This window comes from Eschrichtius robustus, chromosome 2, assembly GCF_028021215.1.
Source record: "Eschrichtius robustus isolate mEscRob2 chromosome 2, mEscRob2.pri, whole genome shotgun sequence".
NCBI lineage: Eukaryota > Metazoa > Chordata > Mammalia > Artiodactyla > Eschrichtiidae > Eschrichtius > Eschrichtius robustus.
In genome coordinates this window covers 52238697-52257920 of record NC_090825.1, presented here as the reverse complement: position 1 = coordinate 52257920, position 19224 = coordinate 52238697, and the positions used below count along the sequence as shown (strand labels likewise).

The window sequence follows — 19224 nt, the reverse complement described above, 5'->3', positions numbered from 1 at the left end:
AAAATAAGTATGTCAATTATGGGCATGGGCCTTAACTACAGATTACTCAATAATATATAAACTAAAAATGGCTTTTCTATTTCCTCAAAAGATTTAAATTATTACTCTTTTATTCAAATTTTGAAATTTTATCATTACCAAAACAAAAATTCTAATGAAGAATTCTTGTTATTTAATTTTAATTTTCCAGTATTTTAGAAGAAAACTTTGGCTATTAATTTAAGTGCAAAACTATTTTGCTATTAGTTTTTTAAGTTATGTGTCATGTTACTCATCTTGTAACAAACTTTCTTGACTTTGTGTTACGAGAACATTAAAAGTTTTTTAAATTAACTAGAATAAAATACTAGTGCATATAACATTTGTTGCACTTGTAATATTTCAATATAATGTGCAAACAACTAATTTAAGGTTAGATCATTGATGAATCAATTGTTCTTTGTGGCTTATTTCCTTTTCCAAAATCACAGTCTGTGTATCTGATTCAAGGTAAAGAAGTTGAAAATGTCAGAATTATACCTATTTTTTGTATTCCTTATTAAAAGCAGAATGTGACTGTGAAAAGTTGATTGAAACCAATAAAAAATGATTGGAGTAATTTTAGAATGCCAAAATTAATATTTTAAAATAAACTATGAATAAAGGGAACACCAAGGCTTGTCTTAAAGAAGCTGTTTGTCATTTTTTAAAGAGATTACAACACACATACAATAAATGAATTTTATCAAAATACAGCACATTTTTTCTACTATATCCATAAAAATCAATTACTATGTAAATAGTACTGAAAATCAACTAAAATGAGTTAAAATTTACAAAGAGCTGTTAAAGGGCTTCAATCAATATTATTAAAACTATACAGTACAATAACCAATTGATAACATCTTGAAAGAAGTGCAGTATTGGAGTTCACATCTTTTTAAAAGTACTGCCTATTTACTCTGACTAGCAAGAAACAAACGAGTCCAACTCACTTTTGCAAAAATAATGTAGATTGCTGTTTTCGCTAGTCTTATAGAAGACTTAACCTTAAAACAAGGTTGAAGAACAAAGCATAACAGATTCAAAATTCCAAAATTATACTTCTTAGTAATTAAAAATGAATTGCAATAACTGAATATTGCTCTAATGAAACGCTCGGACTAGCCTCGACTAAAAACAGTTATTGGTCTTCTATGGCACTTTTTTCTGGTCCAAATAACCATGCATTAATTCTTACCATTGCATGTCACTCAAATTTTATTTGATTACATAGATAGAACAAAAACAAAATTAATGGTCTGAACAAAATTAATAAACCTCTATCAAATAATTGTTACACTAACGAGGAACAAAGGCAGTTGGTGGTAAAACACTATTACACTGATACACTTAGAAACCCTTTAAAGACTCTGAAGTGTCGAGTTCACATTTAATGTTACCTGTAGGAACAGCCCTTTATCTGAACACCATTACACACTGGTAGGCCTCAAGGACCCATCCTTTTGCTCTACAACTCTCCACAGCAATTCTCTATCACTGTGCCAGTTTCACAAACTTGCTTTGGTTTCCTAGCTCCATGCGTACTGTTTCCTTTTACTTTACCAAGGCAATGTTGAGGCCAAACAAAATCAAGAGGCTTTCCTAAATCTTCTTACATTTTGTGTTACAGCAACACAATCTTAAAACTGGCCATTTCAGTTTCATTTGTTGCTTAAAATAAAAATTATAAATTAAGATTAAAATGGAGTACTAATTATAAAACAGATTGCAAGTACCACCATTTGCAAAAAATCAAGGAATTTCTGCATCACAGAAAATGCATGGACCAAAAAGAAAAAAACAAAAAGAAGGAAAGAAAATGCATGGACATGCATCTACAGAAGAGTTAAAAATTTCCTGTGACTAAAAAATTGAAACTTGATTCACTAGTAGCAAATGTAGAGTAATGGCTATGACAAGAACAGATCCTGAAGAGCTCATAAAATGCAATTATTGTCTTTTTTATTTCTTTAAAAAGACATCACATTTTTTATTGCATTATTCTATTAATAAAAACACATTAACAGCTGTTTTTTTCATTCTTTGCTTCCAGATTTTTATAGGAAATAACTGTTTTAATCTGGCCTTGGAAAGTGAACCCACCAGCACCACCTTCACCTACTCACTCTTCAATTCAATATGCACATAGCGAAAGCCAACACTTCAAATCTCTTGCCCACATAAAAAAAAGTTTCAGCAGAAAAACATTAATACCAGTTGAATAAAAATAAGGGCATAAAAGCTATGAGATAGATAGCTCTGCCATCTGTCTCTGGGCTACAATCAAGGCTAACTAGAGCCTTGCACAGAGTTCAATCGTGTGTATGAAATCCAAAAATAAACCTACACTCTATACAAAAACAACATACATTTGTTTTTGTAGCCTTGACTGCTATGTTTAAAAACCTAAAGTTTTATATGGTATGAATTCAACAGTCTCCCCTATATACTGTACAGTGGTTCTTTCCCTCTAACCACAAATTCCATTATCTCATTAATGTACAAATTTGAACATATTTGAGTTCTTTATATATAAAAATAGTCAAAATATTAATTTCCCCTGCAAGTATCTTCCAATAAATCTTGCTGTCTCTCCATTTTTTAGTCCACAGCTCTTATGAGGAAACCTCTCGTACAATGATGAGTTCTACTGTGTTCTGGAAAGTTTTTAGCAAGGACACTGCTTGTCCATGTTCAATATTGATAAAACTGTAGCCATTAGCCTAGAAGAAAGAAGAAAAAAGCTTAAAAAAAATTTCATAGTCATTTATTTGCATTTGTGCATTTAAATTTCTGCCAGGTCACAAACCTGGCAGAAAATAAGAATCACTTTGGCAATTTAAAACAACATCTAGACTCCTGGGCCCTACCCCATCTCTATGGAAATAAAATCTCTGAAGGTGGGACCCAGGAACCTGTATCTTGCCCACATTTTCAGATGATTCTTACGTAGCAACCCGACATTAGGAAGCACTTGTCTAAGACAGTGTCAGACATGGTGTTGTGTGTATATGCTAAGGTGCAACTGAGGTCACCAAGCTGCTAGGGTAGTAGAGGTCAAGGCCTAGTCTTCCCATTGCCTAGGAGTCACCAGATCAAGGACACTACACTTCTTATAATTTAGGCTAAACATTTAATGATGTTTTACTATACATCAGACACACAGTTCTAAGTGCTTCTTGTGAATTAAATCCTTTAATTCTCGTAACACACAGAGGAGATTCTTTCATCATCTTATTTTAGAAGAAGTTAACATTCGTAAACTTAAACAAAAGGCTAAGTATATATTCAAAAAATGCTAAGGTTTATTTAAAAATATCAGTATGATCTTCCAAGGTACAAGGTGGAAATATTTTAAGCTATGAAAGCACTAGAGAGCAGCCTATAAGAAATGCCACTGTTTTCATCCACAAGTATTTAAAGATAACTTCATAAAATGCTTACTTTCAAATCTGGCATTTATAATCCCTTGATGAGGAGGGCAGATGTTATAACAAAAAGTAATAAAAAAATGTATCTTAGTTACCTGAATAATTTTATCACCTGGTTGCAATAATTTTGATGCTGGTCCTTCAGGCTGTACCCTTGTTACAAATATACCCTTTAATAACAACAAAAAAGATAATTATTTGATGGAAAGCAGTATGCATAAATAAAAGAGTACCAAGGAGCAATCTTTTTTTAAATAGTATGCAAATATTTGAACTGTGGTGCAAGTTTTCTCCCTATCTCCTCTGAATAATATTGTGACCACGCTATGTTATTTGTGCTTCTGGTAATTCGTACTTTAGTGATTTTTATTAAAGTGATTAAAAAAAAAGTTACTTCTACAGATGTGAAGAAAAGTATTAAAAAAAAAAAAACAAAAAACACATTCAGGAGAATTCTTTCTCCTCAATGATTAAAAAAAAAAAAAAAAATCACTTCACAATATAATGAACATTAAAAATTTTTGGTTAAATTTGTAGTCCTCAATTAATTTGAGCTGATCACATTTCAAAACAAAAAACTGAACAATACAGAGGGAAATCACAAGTGATGTCTGTCTAGATCTATATAAATATCTGTTAGATTTTTTACTTATGCATAAAAGGTACTCATTTTGTGAATAAAAATTAATGGGCATTTCAAGGATATATAAACAAAACTCACATCATCATCAGGTCTGAATGGGTTTCCTCTTCCCCCAACCCCTCCTGATATGCTAAATCCAAGTTCTGGATCCTTGTCAACTCTCACTCGAATCTGAGTTAATATGAAAATAAACTTATTACTAATAACAGAAAAAGCTACAATACAATAATAACCACACTGGTAAATTAAGTTCAAGAAAACATAAATATGTAAGAATTCACCTAAAATAAGTATTTGGGCAGATGAAATGAAACTACAACGTGAAATATTATGTTAATGAGTTAGTGAGTTAAAGGCACAGCTGGGATTATAAAGCATAGCTCCTAAATTAATCTATTGCTATCTTATGAGGATATGCAACCAATTAATGTTGACTTTATATATTTTGGACAGCACGGACTTTAATGACATAGAGCATACATACAAAACATGTATTTTATTATCAGTTTCCATTTGTAGAACATCTAAATTACATAGTATTTCTGACTACTGGACGTTTCATAAGACATCTAAAAGATCCCTGGGTGGTTGTTGGATATTAACTCATTTCCTAAATCTGTTTATATGCTTCAAAGGAGTTGGGATTGATGATCAATCAATACTATTTTTTACAACCAAGCTATAGAAAAAGATGCAAGAACTAAACTTTTGTTATAAAACACTCCCTTTCCCCAGAGACCAAAACAAAATGAAGGAAGCATTTGTTCTCTAAGTTTCTAATAATATTATTTTATTAATAAACTATCAAAATACATGAATATATGACTGTCGACATTTTATGTACTTTGTAAGATTTAATTCGCAAAGTAGTTTGGAGACTATAGTCCAGTTTCAAAAGCTAACTATCAAATAACAATTAGCAAACTATAATACGCCATTCAAGTTTAATGGTCTACTATTTTTATTCCTGAAGAAGGTCTGATTACTGGAGTATCATCATCAACCAGTGTTGGAAAAACCACCACCTTAGGAAAAAAAAAATCATGCCCTCAATACTATCCTATGTCAATTCATCAGAACAGGGGGGATCATACAGTCAAGTTAAACCACAAAGTTTAATACCTTATAAACTTAACATGAAACCAAGCCATTAAACAAAACAGTAAAAACTATGTTAAAATCCTGTATGGATTTATTGTTATAATTAAATAACCTATAAAATACATCAAAAGCTTAGTCTCATATTCCAAATATTCTTGATCATTCTTACCTCTTGCCTTGCCAGTTCATGGCCTTGTCTAGGAGAACAATGGGGCTGTGTGTATGGAGGCTGGTGGGCCACTTTCAGCATCAAGTAATCAATTAGTTGTTCTCTAGAGGGATGCCTTGCCACAGATGCCTGAGGAAGGGGGTGATGTATTTGACTATAATTTGCCTGAGGCCTGAGAGGCTGGCCCATCTGTCCATTACTCAAAGGCATCTAAGAAAAACATGAAGTCTCTTAAAATGACCAATAGTAATGCCTTGTTACAAATATTTGGATTTTCTTCTTGGAGCAATACAAAAGCACTAGAGTTTAACATTCTAAATCACACAGTATCATGCCATGTGTGCCATTTTTTCTAATTTTACACTTTTAAAAGAAAAAAACCTGTTAATGTCTTAATTCTAAGCTTGCCTAAGTGCTCACTAATAGATTCACTCTTTAAAAGTTTCTAATTAAAGTACATCATATCTACATTTAAAATTATTTGCTTTTCTGTAAGCTTAACCCAATGTTAAAATGGTAAACAGTATGTCAAATTTTAAAATTTAAGTAAGCCCATTAAAAGGGCATCTCTTCCCATACTATAATCTCTCACATATACTCAAAAGATGCATTTGCTGATGCTTTTCTTCAGAATGAAAGTATAAGTAGTTTTGTGGTAGAAGTTTTTCATAATCTGAGTATATTCTTCCACCTCTATTCCTTCCTCTCCAGAATTAAAAAGCCAATCTATCTATGCAGTAGAAAACTGATTTATTCCTCGTGTGTGTGTGTGTGTGTGTGTGTGTGTGTGTGTGTATCAAGTTAGGAATTTTTAAACTCTCTAAGTATTAATTCCATAGACTGTTAATCACAAAAATTAAAACTTGATATTTTATTTTGCTTTTCACAAGCTAAACAAAAAACTCCAGATTATTCTGTTGCTGTTAAAGAAATATCTTTGTCTTAAAGTCTCTTGTTTTTTAGACTTAAAAATAACCTTTATGGAAATGTGATAATAGCTTACTCTGTTAGTGTGAGGAATCTATCTGAAAAATAAGAGGTTATATTTACATTACAATATTTGCATATAAAGAAATTTTTGTCTAGAAGAGGAAATAAGTACATTTAAGCGATTCAGTCATTTAAAACTTCATTGTTAACTATTAACCCACACGGAAATTACAGAAAAACTGTGATGATTTGAGTCCCATTTCCCTAAAATTATCCAAAGTAGAAAAGTTTGGGAAAACACTATGGCAATAGTTTCAGAACTATGTATCTTCTTATGTTCATCTTGCTGAGGAATACAAAGTTTGGCTTTGGTGAGTAATATTATTACTGAAAAAAAAAGTTCTCTTTTTCACTGTATTATACTTGAGAATTTAGTTAATTCTGAAGCCTGGGAACATACATGGGTGTTTCATGACAGGGCACAAAGATATTATTCTCTCACAAATTTTATGTTGGTTGGAGAGAAGAGGTGCTATATTATCTCTTTTTTAAAAAAACGGTGGTTGTTTCCCACTTGATCACTGTAGATTTGAAGCAGTTAATCCACCTAGGAGTACTTAAATAGTTGTGCAGTTATTTTATTACTTTTGCACAACTCTGTAGACATGCAGATTTAACACCTTTATTCCTACATGCAGATTTAATACCTTTCTCCTGGGGAGAATACTCCAGACAATAACTACTTCTGACCCATTCTTAAGACTCCCTTACACCTAGAACTTGGACATACCTGAATGTGTAGAACACATTCTACATCAGTGTTAAACATAGCCATGGAATATACTAAGCTATGATTAGCAGATAACTCAGGAGAATAAAAAACATAAAACAAACTCAGTAACCCAAACCATAAAATGGATATTAAAAAGAAAAAAGAAACTGGATAGCAGAAAAAGAAACTCGACAGCAATTAAAAGAAAAACAACAAAAAAAGGGTAAAATAAATAAATACGTACAAACTTATATGGCTGGATTCCTACTCTCAAGAACAATGTAAAAGCTTATACAATACATAACTATGCTTCACAATTATAACTGGTTATACTAGGGATATGGGCTTAGTTAAGATGAAGAACAGCTGAGGAAAATACTAAAATTATCTATCCAGCATTGGTGACAAAAAAGTAAACTAAATGAGTGATGCTTTAGTTATAAAAGTAGTAAGAATACAACCATCATCTATTCTACCATATACAAAAGTCTTTCAAGGTGATTTCTAATTACATTTAAAGTATGTTAAAATGCCTTCCTCCTCCAATGAAGAATTTAAGACAGGTTCATATTTAACTCTCCAGAGAGTTTTACTATCAGGAATGCCAAAAAGTAGGAGATACTACAGAAATCCAAAGATAACAAAATGATTCTTCAGTGTGGAAGAAATCATGGAATAAACTAAGAAACAGCAGAGTGAAATTTTATTTCGTATTTCTCAATTATTAAAAAAAAAAACCTTACTAATCAAGAGGTAAAGGTCCTCAAAAAAGCATTTTCAGCGTTACAGCATATATGATATTTCTAGTTCAAAAGCTGTAAAACACAGTAAGCTCACAGATACTACTTCATTCCCTGAGCACCTACTTTCATCAAGCTGTCTGGTAGAACATCTTTGTGACTAAGTGTAGCTGACGGGTAGTTCTGCTGTCCTGAAATGAATATATCATCTTGACAAGGATCTCCTGCACAGGATGTCTGGGGATGCTTCAAATGAGGGGGAAATAAAAAATAAACAAATAATGATCTTTAAGATGTGAAACCAAAATGATGACGACACTTGAGAGGAGATACTGCTAGACAATGGAAAGATGAAGAACCAAATCAAACATTACCATCATAACTACCATCGATATTAGCACCTTTATAATGGGTGTTAACTAGATTTATTTATTTATCATTGTGGTAATCACTTTGTAATACATACATATATCAAACCATCATTATGTATACCTTGAACTAATATAATGTTATATGTCAGTTATATCGCAATAAAACTGGAAAAAATATTAGTACCTTTAACAGTCTTTCAAAGTTACATGGCAAAATGTTTGTTCGTATAATGTGTGAAAAGTACATATGAATATATACTGTTAAGATATTCCTTTATAATACTTTTAGTTTTATTTACAGTAATACCTAGCTTTTAACACTTCAAGCAATAAATTTAGTTATTAATCCAAGTTAAGAGTCCCAAATTTTAAGAGCAACTAAAATATATGCACTCCTGTTGAGCACAGCAAAAAGTTTTTTGGTAAAAAAATTAACTGCTGTTTTTTTTAACAGCATAGTGTCACCCAGGATTTCCTTATTAATGATGAGCAATATCAATAAACACACAGTCTTGTAAAACTTGCTTTAGCCTAATTCTATCATACTAATATCAGCTCAGTATTTTCAAAAGCACTGCTCTGATGAAATGCTTTTAAATTTTATTAATTAGAGTTCATATTTTTATACATCAAATAACATCCTAACATTACAGTTTATCTCACTGATACCTTTAGAGAAAAAACAGACTCAATATCTCATTATCTCTGAGTGTTTCTTATAAATATGCTAGGAAGCAAGATGCTTATTTTTCATCTTAATTTAGTTCTAAACACACCTAGCTATATTTTAGAAAACTACAGAGATTGTGATAAATAGCAGTATTGTTACCTTCAAAACAGTGTATGGCTGGCAACACATATATGCAAACTACATCATCATGTCGAAAAAAAATAATCTGAAATCCAGTTCATTCTGATATGCCACAGGATACATGTACATGTAAATCTAAGGGTTTATAATTTAGTTTTAGGAACCATATCTGCAACAAAGCTATCATGTGCAGTTTGTTGCTAGTTCAAACCATGGCTTAGCATTTTTAGATGTAGTTTGATCTAATTTTGTTTATTTATACAATGAATACTTTATTTTCCTTTTCCGTTTCTGAGATGTGCTTTCAGAATGCATAATAATCAACTCAGCTCACAGCTTGAAGTTTAAACTCAAGCGTGAATGTACGACTACGTCTTTAAATGAACAAGTGCATTATGGATGAAACAGTTAAACGCAACAGACTCAAAGACTCTGACTTGAATAAAAACAAGCAAAAGATATTACTGTTCAAGAATTTGTGAAGAACAATTGTTCCACATGACTATAAAGATTATCCCTGAGTTAATAAAAGCCCCCGGTCTTTACACCATGGCTTCAGCTGGAACGAGTGCCAGAAATGCAGGGCTTACTTGCCATCATCTCCTCTCTGTTTCAAACTGCTAAGTTACAAAACGATTGTTGCCACTATTATGTAACACAGAAACCAGGTGGTGGCAGGTGACAGAAGGCAGAGCAAGATGGGTGAGGCCCAGCCAGAACAAAGTGAATGGCGGATACTGCTCCTATCCTAGAATACAACAGAGTTAAGCCAGGAGTATATTAAAAAGTAGTAGGAGATTGGGGGTGGTGGGGAAGGAGACACTCAGGAAAAAGCAAAGGATCCAGAAGCAGGGTCACTATGGAAATAAAACTACGGGGGAGAGAATACGGCTTTACAAAGGGAGAAAGGTCTTTTCAGGGTGGAGGAAGAGGGGCAGAGGAAATATCCACTTAGAGGCCATGCTACCACCTCAAGTTGTCACGGAAAGAAAAATCTTAAAACAGCCACGCAGAGTTGTTCTGTTCTTTCTCCTTTTCTGTCATTCTTATCCCCTACCCTTAACTTTCATTAAAAGAATAAACCTTTCTTCTTCCCCACTAATGATTATGTGGGTAATAAAGGATTTGGGTTTTGCCTTTTCACTGGTACTTAATGCAATTTCTCCAGGCTCACATTTAATCATATTCTGCAAATTATGATTAAACTTAGTTACAAGTATTTATTTGCCAACCCTCAATCACTAAAGTGAGAATTATTCTTTCCCACAAGCCCTCTGTGTATTACACATGCCATAGCCTTAAAACCTTGAGTTAGGGAGAGGAAGCTAATTTTAAGAGAAAGCACTGCGAAGAAAAAGAATTTTTCAAAAAACCTCTTAGATTCCTATCGCTCACCTCTTTTTATATAAGAGCTGACTACATCCTTAGTTATGACCACAGAAACTTAAGAGGTAAAAACTAAATCAGCTTTGCGGAGTTTTAGAACTAAGCCATGGAAGAACTGGGAGGTAAACAAGGTATTTAACCCACAGCACAAATTTATTTTCTAGAATTGTTAAAACATTAAAATGTGGGTTTTCTTCCTCTTCTATGTACTAAAGGTACTGATCTACTACAGGTACTCACTCGAAAAATGTGCCCACCAGAACCTCTTCCGTTTGCAATACTCAAGGCAAGACTGCCTTGGCTGCCATGCAGATCCCTAGAGCTGCCATAGTGAAAGTGGCTTACGGCAGTAAAATTGGAATTAAAGGACCTTGACAGCATGCTCTGAATAAAGAGGGGATAGATTTAACAGAGATTAGTGTAGCATGCAAAATTCACAAGACATGTTATGTACATAGACATATATACAAGTAACCCCGATACCACGCAGAAGTATCAGGCAACACTGAATTTTCAGTGCCATTGAAAGAAATTGGCACTATTTACCATATATTTACATGAAAACATACATGTACACACATAAATTATATGTAAACCCAACCAGTCACATGTTTAAACACCAAAAAAGAAAGTGCAAACATACAGCTGCCTTTATAATGCTGTTATTTCTTTTACTCCTAACATACCTTATTAGAAGGTTGTCGGAAGATAGGAATTGATGTTATACCCAGATATATCTGTACGTATATAGTTACACACAGAACACAAACTAATTTCTTTATGAAGACAAACTTCACCAACATTCAGTTATTTCTAAGTCAAAATGGGTTTCTAGAGAGTCTGCTTCATTTTATAGAAATTAATTCTGTCTTATTAAGTAAATGGAGAGTTTAGACATACATAATACAGCACAAAATATATTTGCAAAAAAAAATACCTGGCTCTTGGCTACTGCAATTTCTAATAAAAATTATCTTCCACATTTAGGAAAATGTCTTAACATCAGAGAAAAGTTTAACATACACAGAGAGTTTTAGGATATAACATTTAAAAAAGGCTCCTACTGCTTTACAATTACCAGGAAAAAAATTTCAATAAATCTAGAAAATGCACATGTAAAACTTTTTTTCCCATTCAAATAGGTAGATATTAAAGATTATTATATTTTAGTAGTTAGTAGTGGCTTTGCTGCTTAAACTTGAAGAACGCTTCAAGTTTCACTGATGGAATCCTTCCACGACTGAGTTTACTATAAATGCCTAATTGCCAATCCCAGGGCTGCCTGAGAAATGTACTTCAATAAAAGCACTGCCTGATTCTCATTGTTCCTGCTTGTTTATTCCCAGAGTTAACTACTGTTCTTTCACATGTGGATGCTTTTAGTCACGTCCCTAAACTTTAAGGGTCTGATGGTCAAACCGAGAGAAGCCATATTTTGGGCATGACTTATTAGTAAGAAATCCACAAATCCACAAATACTTGTTATGACATTTACAACAAGCATTTATATATATGTTATGACATATATAATAAGCATTTCTGTATTACTCTTAGGAAATACAGATTTTCTCCAGATTATGAAGTTGATCTCTAATACCAAGAAACATTAACGTGACATTCCAGAATGAAAAGAATCTGTAAAATTACAATGTACACGTTTAGTTATTTTGTGGATTCTGAAGTAAAGACTAAAGAAAAAAGTTGAATTTAACAGGCCAGGCCTGTACTTTCCCAACCCATCTCACAAAGAATAAGGATTTGGCAGAGGCAGTTCAGAGGTTCCCCAAACACCTGATTAGAATGTAAAAATAAATTATACACATAACCACACACACAGAGAAACATTTCAACAACACACCCTCACGTGTTACACACAGTTTTAACGTGTCAACTTGAGTGGTCTGATTGACCCTTTTTAATAATATGTTGATCTTGGAACAAAGCCTTTGCTGTCACCTTTGAACATACATGAGGTTTTTGTAAATATTTCACTGAGTAAGAAGGCTAAAGTTTGGAATAGGTCTGACTTTGAATTCAGGCTTGTACAGAGACAGCCACATAAAACTGCACTCTGTCACAACATCAACACATTGTGCAAAGCTCAATTAAGTGCTGGGTAAATGTCCTGGGCACTGTTTTTCACTACATGCTAATAGCTGTATAATAGCAAGTGAACATGGAAATCATCATGTTTTGTTAATCATATTCTGGTTGAGTGCTTCTTATCAGTTTTTAATATAATAAGGAATATTGGCAAATGCTGATATTAGAAATAATTTTAATTTTGAAATAAATTTTTATTCTTTTTCAATCTCTGTTGATTAGTTTAATTAAATAAGTCTCGAGACTTCTGAGGTGGGATTTATTTTATACATTTGTGTTCCAGGTACAGTTTGCTGCAGTGGCTGGAAAGGAGGGGTTACTACTACAAGGTTAAAAAAAACCAAGTAAGCGTCAATAACTTATCTCTTTCTGTGTTACTACTAAACTCCTCAGCTGGGCAAAGTAGCAACTTTTCCTCTAGAGGTAGGGCAGGCATTGTGAAATCCCCTGAGGAAAATTTTCAAATGTCTACCACGCCATTAGAATTATGTTTAAGGGAGAGAGGAGGAGATGCAGAGGAACAAATAGAGATCTTCCATCACAGTCTAAATCTTGTTGCCCTGTGTCCTCAAAAGGCTTTTCCTAATTTCACTGAATTGATTCTCACCTATAAATTACCAGTGAGCACAACAGGGAAACTACTGTCATGCACTCTCTAAGCAATCATACGGTGAATTCTAAACACGAGGTTTAGAATTTAGAGAGATACAGTGAACAATGAGATGGCTGCTACTGCTTCCTATTTACTGAAGTCCAGGCGTGTCTGTGTCAGACAGGAAAGTAGTGGAGAAGAGCCATCTGAGATGTCAACTAAAAATATAATGATAACCAAACTTATCTCTTCCTCCAAACCTGCTATTCCTCTTCAATATCCAGTTAACAGCAGTCCCCAAAAACAGTTATTCAAGGTACCAATCTCAAGCTTAATCCCTTTTCCTCAATGAATGATTACAGGAATATTCCCATCAGAAGTAAACTCTTATAATCTATTTCAGAACTGCCTCTTGAATTTGTTCCTTTGCCTCAATTCCACTGATATATTTTTCATTCCATTTATTTTCTAGACCATTAGACAGCCTCATAACTCAATCAACTTGACTATAGCCTCTTCCTCCTCAAATCCAGTTCCACACCATCACCAGAAGTTTATTTATAAAACAGTTATGTTACTCCTTTGCTTAAGAATTTTCCAAATTCCATAGATAAGGCACACAAATTTAAAGAGCCTCAACAGTATGTAGAGAATTACAGCCGAAACAAAATGGAGAGCTGACGACGAAGTCGCCTAATGCTATAGATGCTCAGCTACTTAAAGCTAAGAACAGAATTAAAAAGAGCTAACAATTACAGACAGAGGTTCAATGTGAATTGACATAAGGTATTAATCACATTTTAGACACTGATTTCTTAAAAACTTAAAGAATTTTAAAAAGTAACGATTAATTGAGGTTGTATACATTCAGCTGTTTTTAAAAATATCTTATATCAATAAACAAAGTTAAAATAATCCTTGGGTAAAATCCACTGAGAGATATGAAGCTAAATCTTGAAGAATGAATATGCCTTATATACTTGGGCCATAGAACTGCCCCAAAGTATCAGTTTTAAGCATAATTTTAAAAAACATTTTATCTCCTTTCAAAAAAGGAATATCTATACATAAGGTTATAAACTGAACATGAGCTCATTTCCAAACTACACTACACTAGAGCCACAGACACCTGAGTTCAAATAGGTCAGAAATGCAATTCAGGAAAGTCAAGAGTAAATGCCATGCCAGAAGCCATCTGAGTCAGTGACAGTGTTAGTCATACAACATGAACTGGGGAAAAAAATCTTAGGTGAAAGATATACATTTACAATACATTTCTTGTTATTCTGTTAACTATATGGTAAATTGCTATTTCTGTAAACATATTTATATAATTAATTATTAATAGACGAGAGCAGGAAGCCAGACAATAACAGAGGTAAACATGTATATATGTGTATTATTTGTAGTATGGCACAATCTAAACGAGATACACTCCTAAATATATAAAATGAAGGTAAGCCCATTAGAAAACACTAAGGAGTAAGAGAAGGGAAAGAAGTTTATATTAACATCTCAACTGTTTTGAGACTGGGTAATTCTAAACTTGGACCTCTAATCTCACTACCAAGGAAAAACTCCTAGAATATAGGTATATATTCAATAATTCAGAGTATCTTGTTTCATCTAGTTTCAAAAACAAAGACTGCCAAATATTTTAAAGGAAAATTAGTAAATTCATAAATAGGAGAATGAAAAATTCATGTTTAATTACCTTTTCTAACTTTTTGGCCTCAATGTGTCGTAGTACTTGTTCTCGCCAATCGTGAGGAACTTTACTTTTTCCTGGAGGATCTAATAATGAATGTTCAGAACCAACCCTTGCATTTGTTCTTTTTGAAGGACTAGTCCGTGAATAATTGAAATCACTAACTGACATAGTTCTCTCTGGTATTTCACTAACAGAGGGTCGAGCACTCTGAGGCCTTGATGCATTTGGACCATCAATGCTGTATGTTCGTGCAGAAAGAGGTCTCTGTGATCCTGACATTATTGGAGGAGTTCTTCCCACTGAATGTAACTCTCTGTATGATAAATAATCTCCTTCAGGAACTTGGGCCCGCCTTGTGGGACCTGGCTCACCAAGATTTACAGAGGCTGTAGAGGACACACTACTCTGTCGCTGAATTGTAGTTCGTGATGATCCAGGAATGAGTCGGTCATTTGGTGAGATGGCCCACATTTCCCCATGTCTTCCTGGACCAAGTCTCTGATGTAAATGGTATCCAGTATTAGCTCGAACGTTGTTATGATTAGAGAAATTCATATTGGCAGAATGTTTAGCATAACTGTGATTTTCTGTACTCTCTGACCTAGGAAAGCGCTGCAGAGGAAAATTGACATGGTCTACTTGGGGATTTTGTTTGGAGTGCCACAAAGTGTCCTTGACTGTAGCACTGCTACTATACTGGATATTATACTGTGGAGGACCATATATTTGAGGCGTGGACTGTGGGCCACTTGTTGTGGGGCCTCTTATTATATTTGGTTCTTCAGGATTATGATTTGAATCAAACTTGAAAATTGCCTTTGTACCTGCTATTAAATCAGAAGATGAAGAAGAACCAGTAAATACTTGCAATGGTTGATCATACAAAAGCGTAGCTGACTTGCTCCTGACTATATTTTTTCCATCAATAGTAGATGTTACTTTAACTGTTGCACTTGGCTGCTGAGGTCCATTATCACTAAGAATGTCATAGATTTTTAGCCTGCCAGTCTCCATATTAGTTATGCTATGAGATTTCACAACAGATCCAATTGGCCCACTTCTCTGAGGGGAGAGATCTTCAGTGCTTTTGGAAAGACCCGCATCAACAGAAGAACTGGTGTCATGTGGTTCAGTCCTCCTAGGAGACTGTGGAGTTTCCTCAGAACGTCCATTTACCTTATTTATGCATTCAAGAGTAGGATACTTGTTTCCATTATCCAAGTGCTCAGCCTCTCCTTTAGCATTATTGCTGAAAAAGCCTGTTTCAAGCACTGTATCCTCTGTCTTTGATCTTTCCACTATCTCTGGTTGAAATGTATCATTAGTTACAAGTTTATTAAGATTCATATTGATATGGTCTAATTTGTGAGATTCATCAGATGTGGTTGTTGAGTCAACACCTGTTTCAATAAGAACTAATCGCTCTTCAATATTCAAATCATATTCAGGTAAGTTAAAATCTTTTTTATCAGGAACCTCGGTTTTTTCCTCTGTTGAATGATTTAAAATATCTCCATTTTGTAAAAGGCTGTTAAAATTTTCATCTTCTTGCCTAAAACAAAGAAAATTTTATCACAAACATCATAAAGCCCAGTTTTCTTAGTAATGGGGAACATTAACAACTAATTAATTAATGTGTAGGTACATAAAGATAAGAGCATTGATGGGAGTTACAGATAAAAGGCATTTATTATCAAGCATGTAATTTAAAAATATTATTGTAACAGTCAAATAATATAGATTTATATTAAATGGAGACAAGGTAAAGCATACTAATTAAAATTCACAGATAAGATTAATTTTCATCAATATCATCAATCTATCACAATACTTTAATAGAGCTAAACAATGAAGAAAAATGTGCTTATTATGTAATGAAATAATTCTCTTCTACTGCTACATTTTTTCATGACTGTGTTAAAACATGAAATGCTTGAAAGATGGGCACATACATGGAGAAAAGGCCAGTGAGTTGAATAGTTAAGTAAAAAGCACAGAATATTTTTACAAATAATTCTGAAACCTCACATTATTGATCAGTTAATCATATTAACTAAGTAGGTATTATTAGATTCAAATATATATAAGGAAATTATACAAAGAACTAAACAATCACTCAAAGATCTACAAAATATGAAGAAAGATCAAAAAAGAAACTAAATCTAATCATTTTTCTGTGTCTACACTGTATTTGGCAAATATTTATAAAATGTACCATTCCAAAATTATAGAAGATATTTTATTTCTATTTGGTGATATGAAAACATATTTGTGTCCTCTTTGTAAATATTCAAGTTACGTTTCAACAAATTCTTTAATACTGATCTTCCCATTAGGTAACAGAAAGTATTACTAGAAATACAACAAAAAAGGTGTGGCTATATCCCTTTCTTAGCCTTTATTTCATTACAAAAAACATGACTTAGACTAAACTACTTCCCAACAATATCAGTAAAATTTTACTATTGACAAATTAATCATTATCTTAACCTCTAAGAGGTTTTAAAATTAATATTTTACCATACTGATCTTAGCCTCAAATTCAGAGGATATAAATGATTAATCATAACTACAACTACATAATAGTTAAACTCAATTTGAGACATAAAATTCATCTTTCTTTTAAAGCAATGCAAATCAATACACAGAAAAATTTGACTTAAATATGTCTGGAATTTAAGAACTATTTAACTCTAAAAATTAGTTAACAATATCCATACAATAAGCTTTACATTTAGTAGTAACCCAAATCTTTCTATCAAGCACTCTAGCTGATACAATAACATGAAGGTAAAATGGTATAGTCTCACTTTGATAACAAAACTTGAGAACCCTAGTAATAAATTTGTTTTAAAATTCACCCAAATTCCAGCCTGTAGGAAGTAAATCTTGTTTCAGTGAGTTTGACCTACAAATTTAACTCTAAACCAAAAATACAGCACTAATCAGAAATATTTGATTGAACCCTTTAATGATAACCCCCAAAGTGACTTTGCATTTCTAACTCTAAAAATATCCCTTTTAATTTGAATTATTCCAAACAGGCTCTTTATGTTGTAATACCTAGAAATATTATAAAACTGTTCAACCTTTTAATGAAGAGAATTAGAATATATTTTAAATCTTTTCTCCCCCATTTAAAAGACTGATTTAAAATGGAAATGTATAAAAGCTAAATAATTAGTAGTAAAGTGGGGAAGAAACCATATACTGCCTGAACCATTTCTATAATATTAATCTGTAAAATCTTTTATGTTTTAATAATATATATTTATTTGCCTTACCACTTCTATTTATTACACAAATAAATTATTTTGTTAAGATGTTCACAAACCTGATTTTGGAATTAATACCAATATGCGTTTGTTTCACTGGAGAGCAGAGTGAGGTATCTTGACTACTATCAGTATTAAGAGAAACTGAATCAGACATCCGAGATGGAGAAGAACAGTTGCTGTTATTCTGATTGCTATTGTGTGTAACTTCATCTGATAAAGAATCTGTATCCTTTGTATCATCTGAAACAAAAAAAAAACTTAAGCTTTGATAAAGCCAAGAAGAACTTCCAGTGATGACAAATGGCATTTATATTGTCCTGATTCAATATATAAGGTAAAGAATTCTATGGTTAAGAAGATAACCAGAGGCTCACCTCTGAAAACTCAGTCCTAATACATAAAAAGATTAAAGAATTTAAAAATAGTGATACCTTCAGTTAGTTTGTTTGTTTTTAGTGATACCTATAGTTTTTTAAAAAAATATGACCAATGTTAGTTACCCAGAATTTGATTTAGTTTAACTACTGACAAGATGATATCACACAGTGTTTAAGGCCATCAATTAGTTTTAGTGAATATGCTTTTCCACACATCTTTAGTTTTAAAAAGTCATAATAGTAAGAAATACATAGTACAGTTCATAACCTTGGTAAACTTTTCTGGGGTAGAAATTATTTCATACATGTATGGAATTGTTTTCATCTATTCTGATAATAAAAATGAGCAGCACAATCAACTAAAAAACAAACACCAAACAAATCCAGAAATTTTCACAAGGTCAGTTTTCCACTTTTTAAAATCATTTCAAAGAATTGTATATGAATAGTGAACTCTCAATATGTGAGATGGATTTGTAACAACTACATAAACAGAAATAGACAATATTCATATTCCATTATAGTCAGGTAGTATAAAAAGTACTATTTTTTTAAAGTAGTAATAAAAAGATAATAACTTAATATATCTTTACAACCCTAAAGGCTGTTTTTAACTAACTCAATTCTAGCCAAATCATGGAAATAGTACATACAGACACGTAGTCATAGGTGATTATATGAATTTTTTGCTGTTCCAAATATCTCAGTTCAAGTAGTCTGGATTGTGTTTACAGTTGAAAACAGTAGCACATGGGGCTCTGTAACTTCAACTTTAAGGTATCTGGGTT

General features: G+C 32.7%; 1 protein-coding gene across 8 annotated transcripts in view; it reads right to left on the bottom strand.

The window, feature by feature from the left end:
- Window positions 1-802: 802 nt before the first annotated feature.
- Window positions 803-19224, bottom strand: part of ERBIN (erbb2 interacting protein) — a 112051-nt gene continuing 93629 nt past the window's right edge. For 3 of the 8 annotated variants that reach the window (XM_068535425.1, XM_068535429.1, XM_068535426.1), the window contains exons 20-26: window positions 18116-18299; window positions 14785-16333; window positions 7934-8053; window positions 5366-5575; window positions 4174-4266; window positions 3548-3622; window positions 803-2744 (exon numbers count right to left, since the gene is read on the bottom strand). In XM_068535425.1, coding sequence (XP_068391526.1) covers window positions 2637-2744; window positions 3548-3622; window positions 4174-4266; window positions 5366-5575; window positions 7934-8053; window positions 14785-16333; window positions 18116-18299 — 2339 coding nt within the window. In that variant the 3' untranslated portion in view covers window positions 803-2636. The remainder of the gene's footprint in view (window positions 2745-3547; window positions 3623-4173; window positions 4267-5365; window positions 5576-7933; window positions 8054-14784; window positions 16334-18115; window positions 18300-19224) is intronic. The other 5 variants (XM_068535430.1, XM_068535431.1, XM_068535427.1 and 2 more) reach the window with 4 other exon arrangements.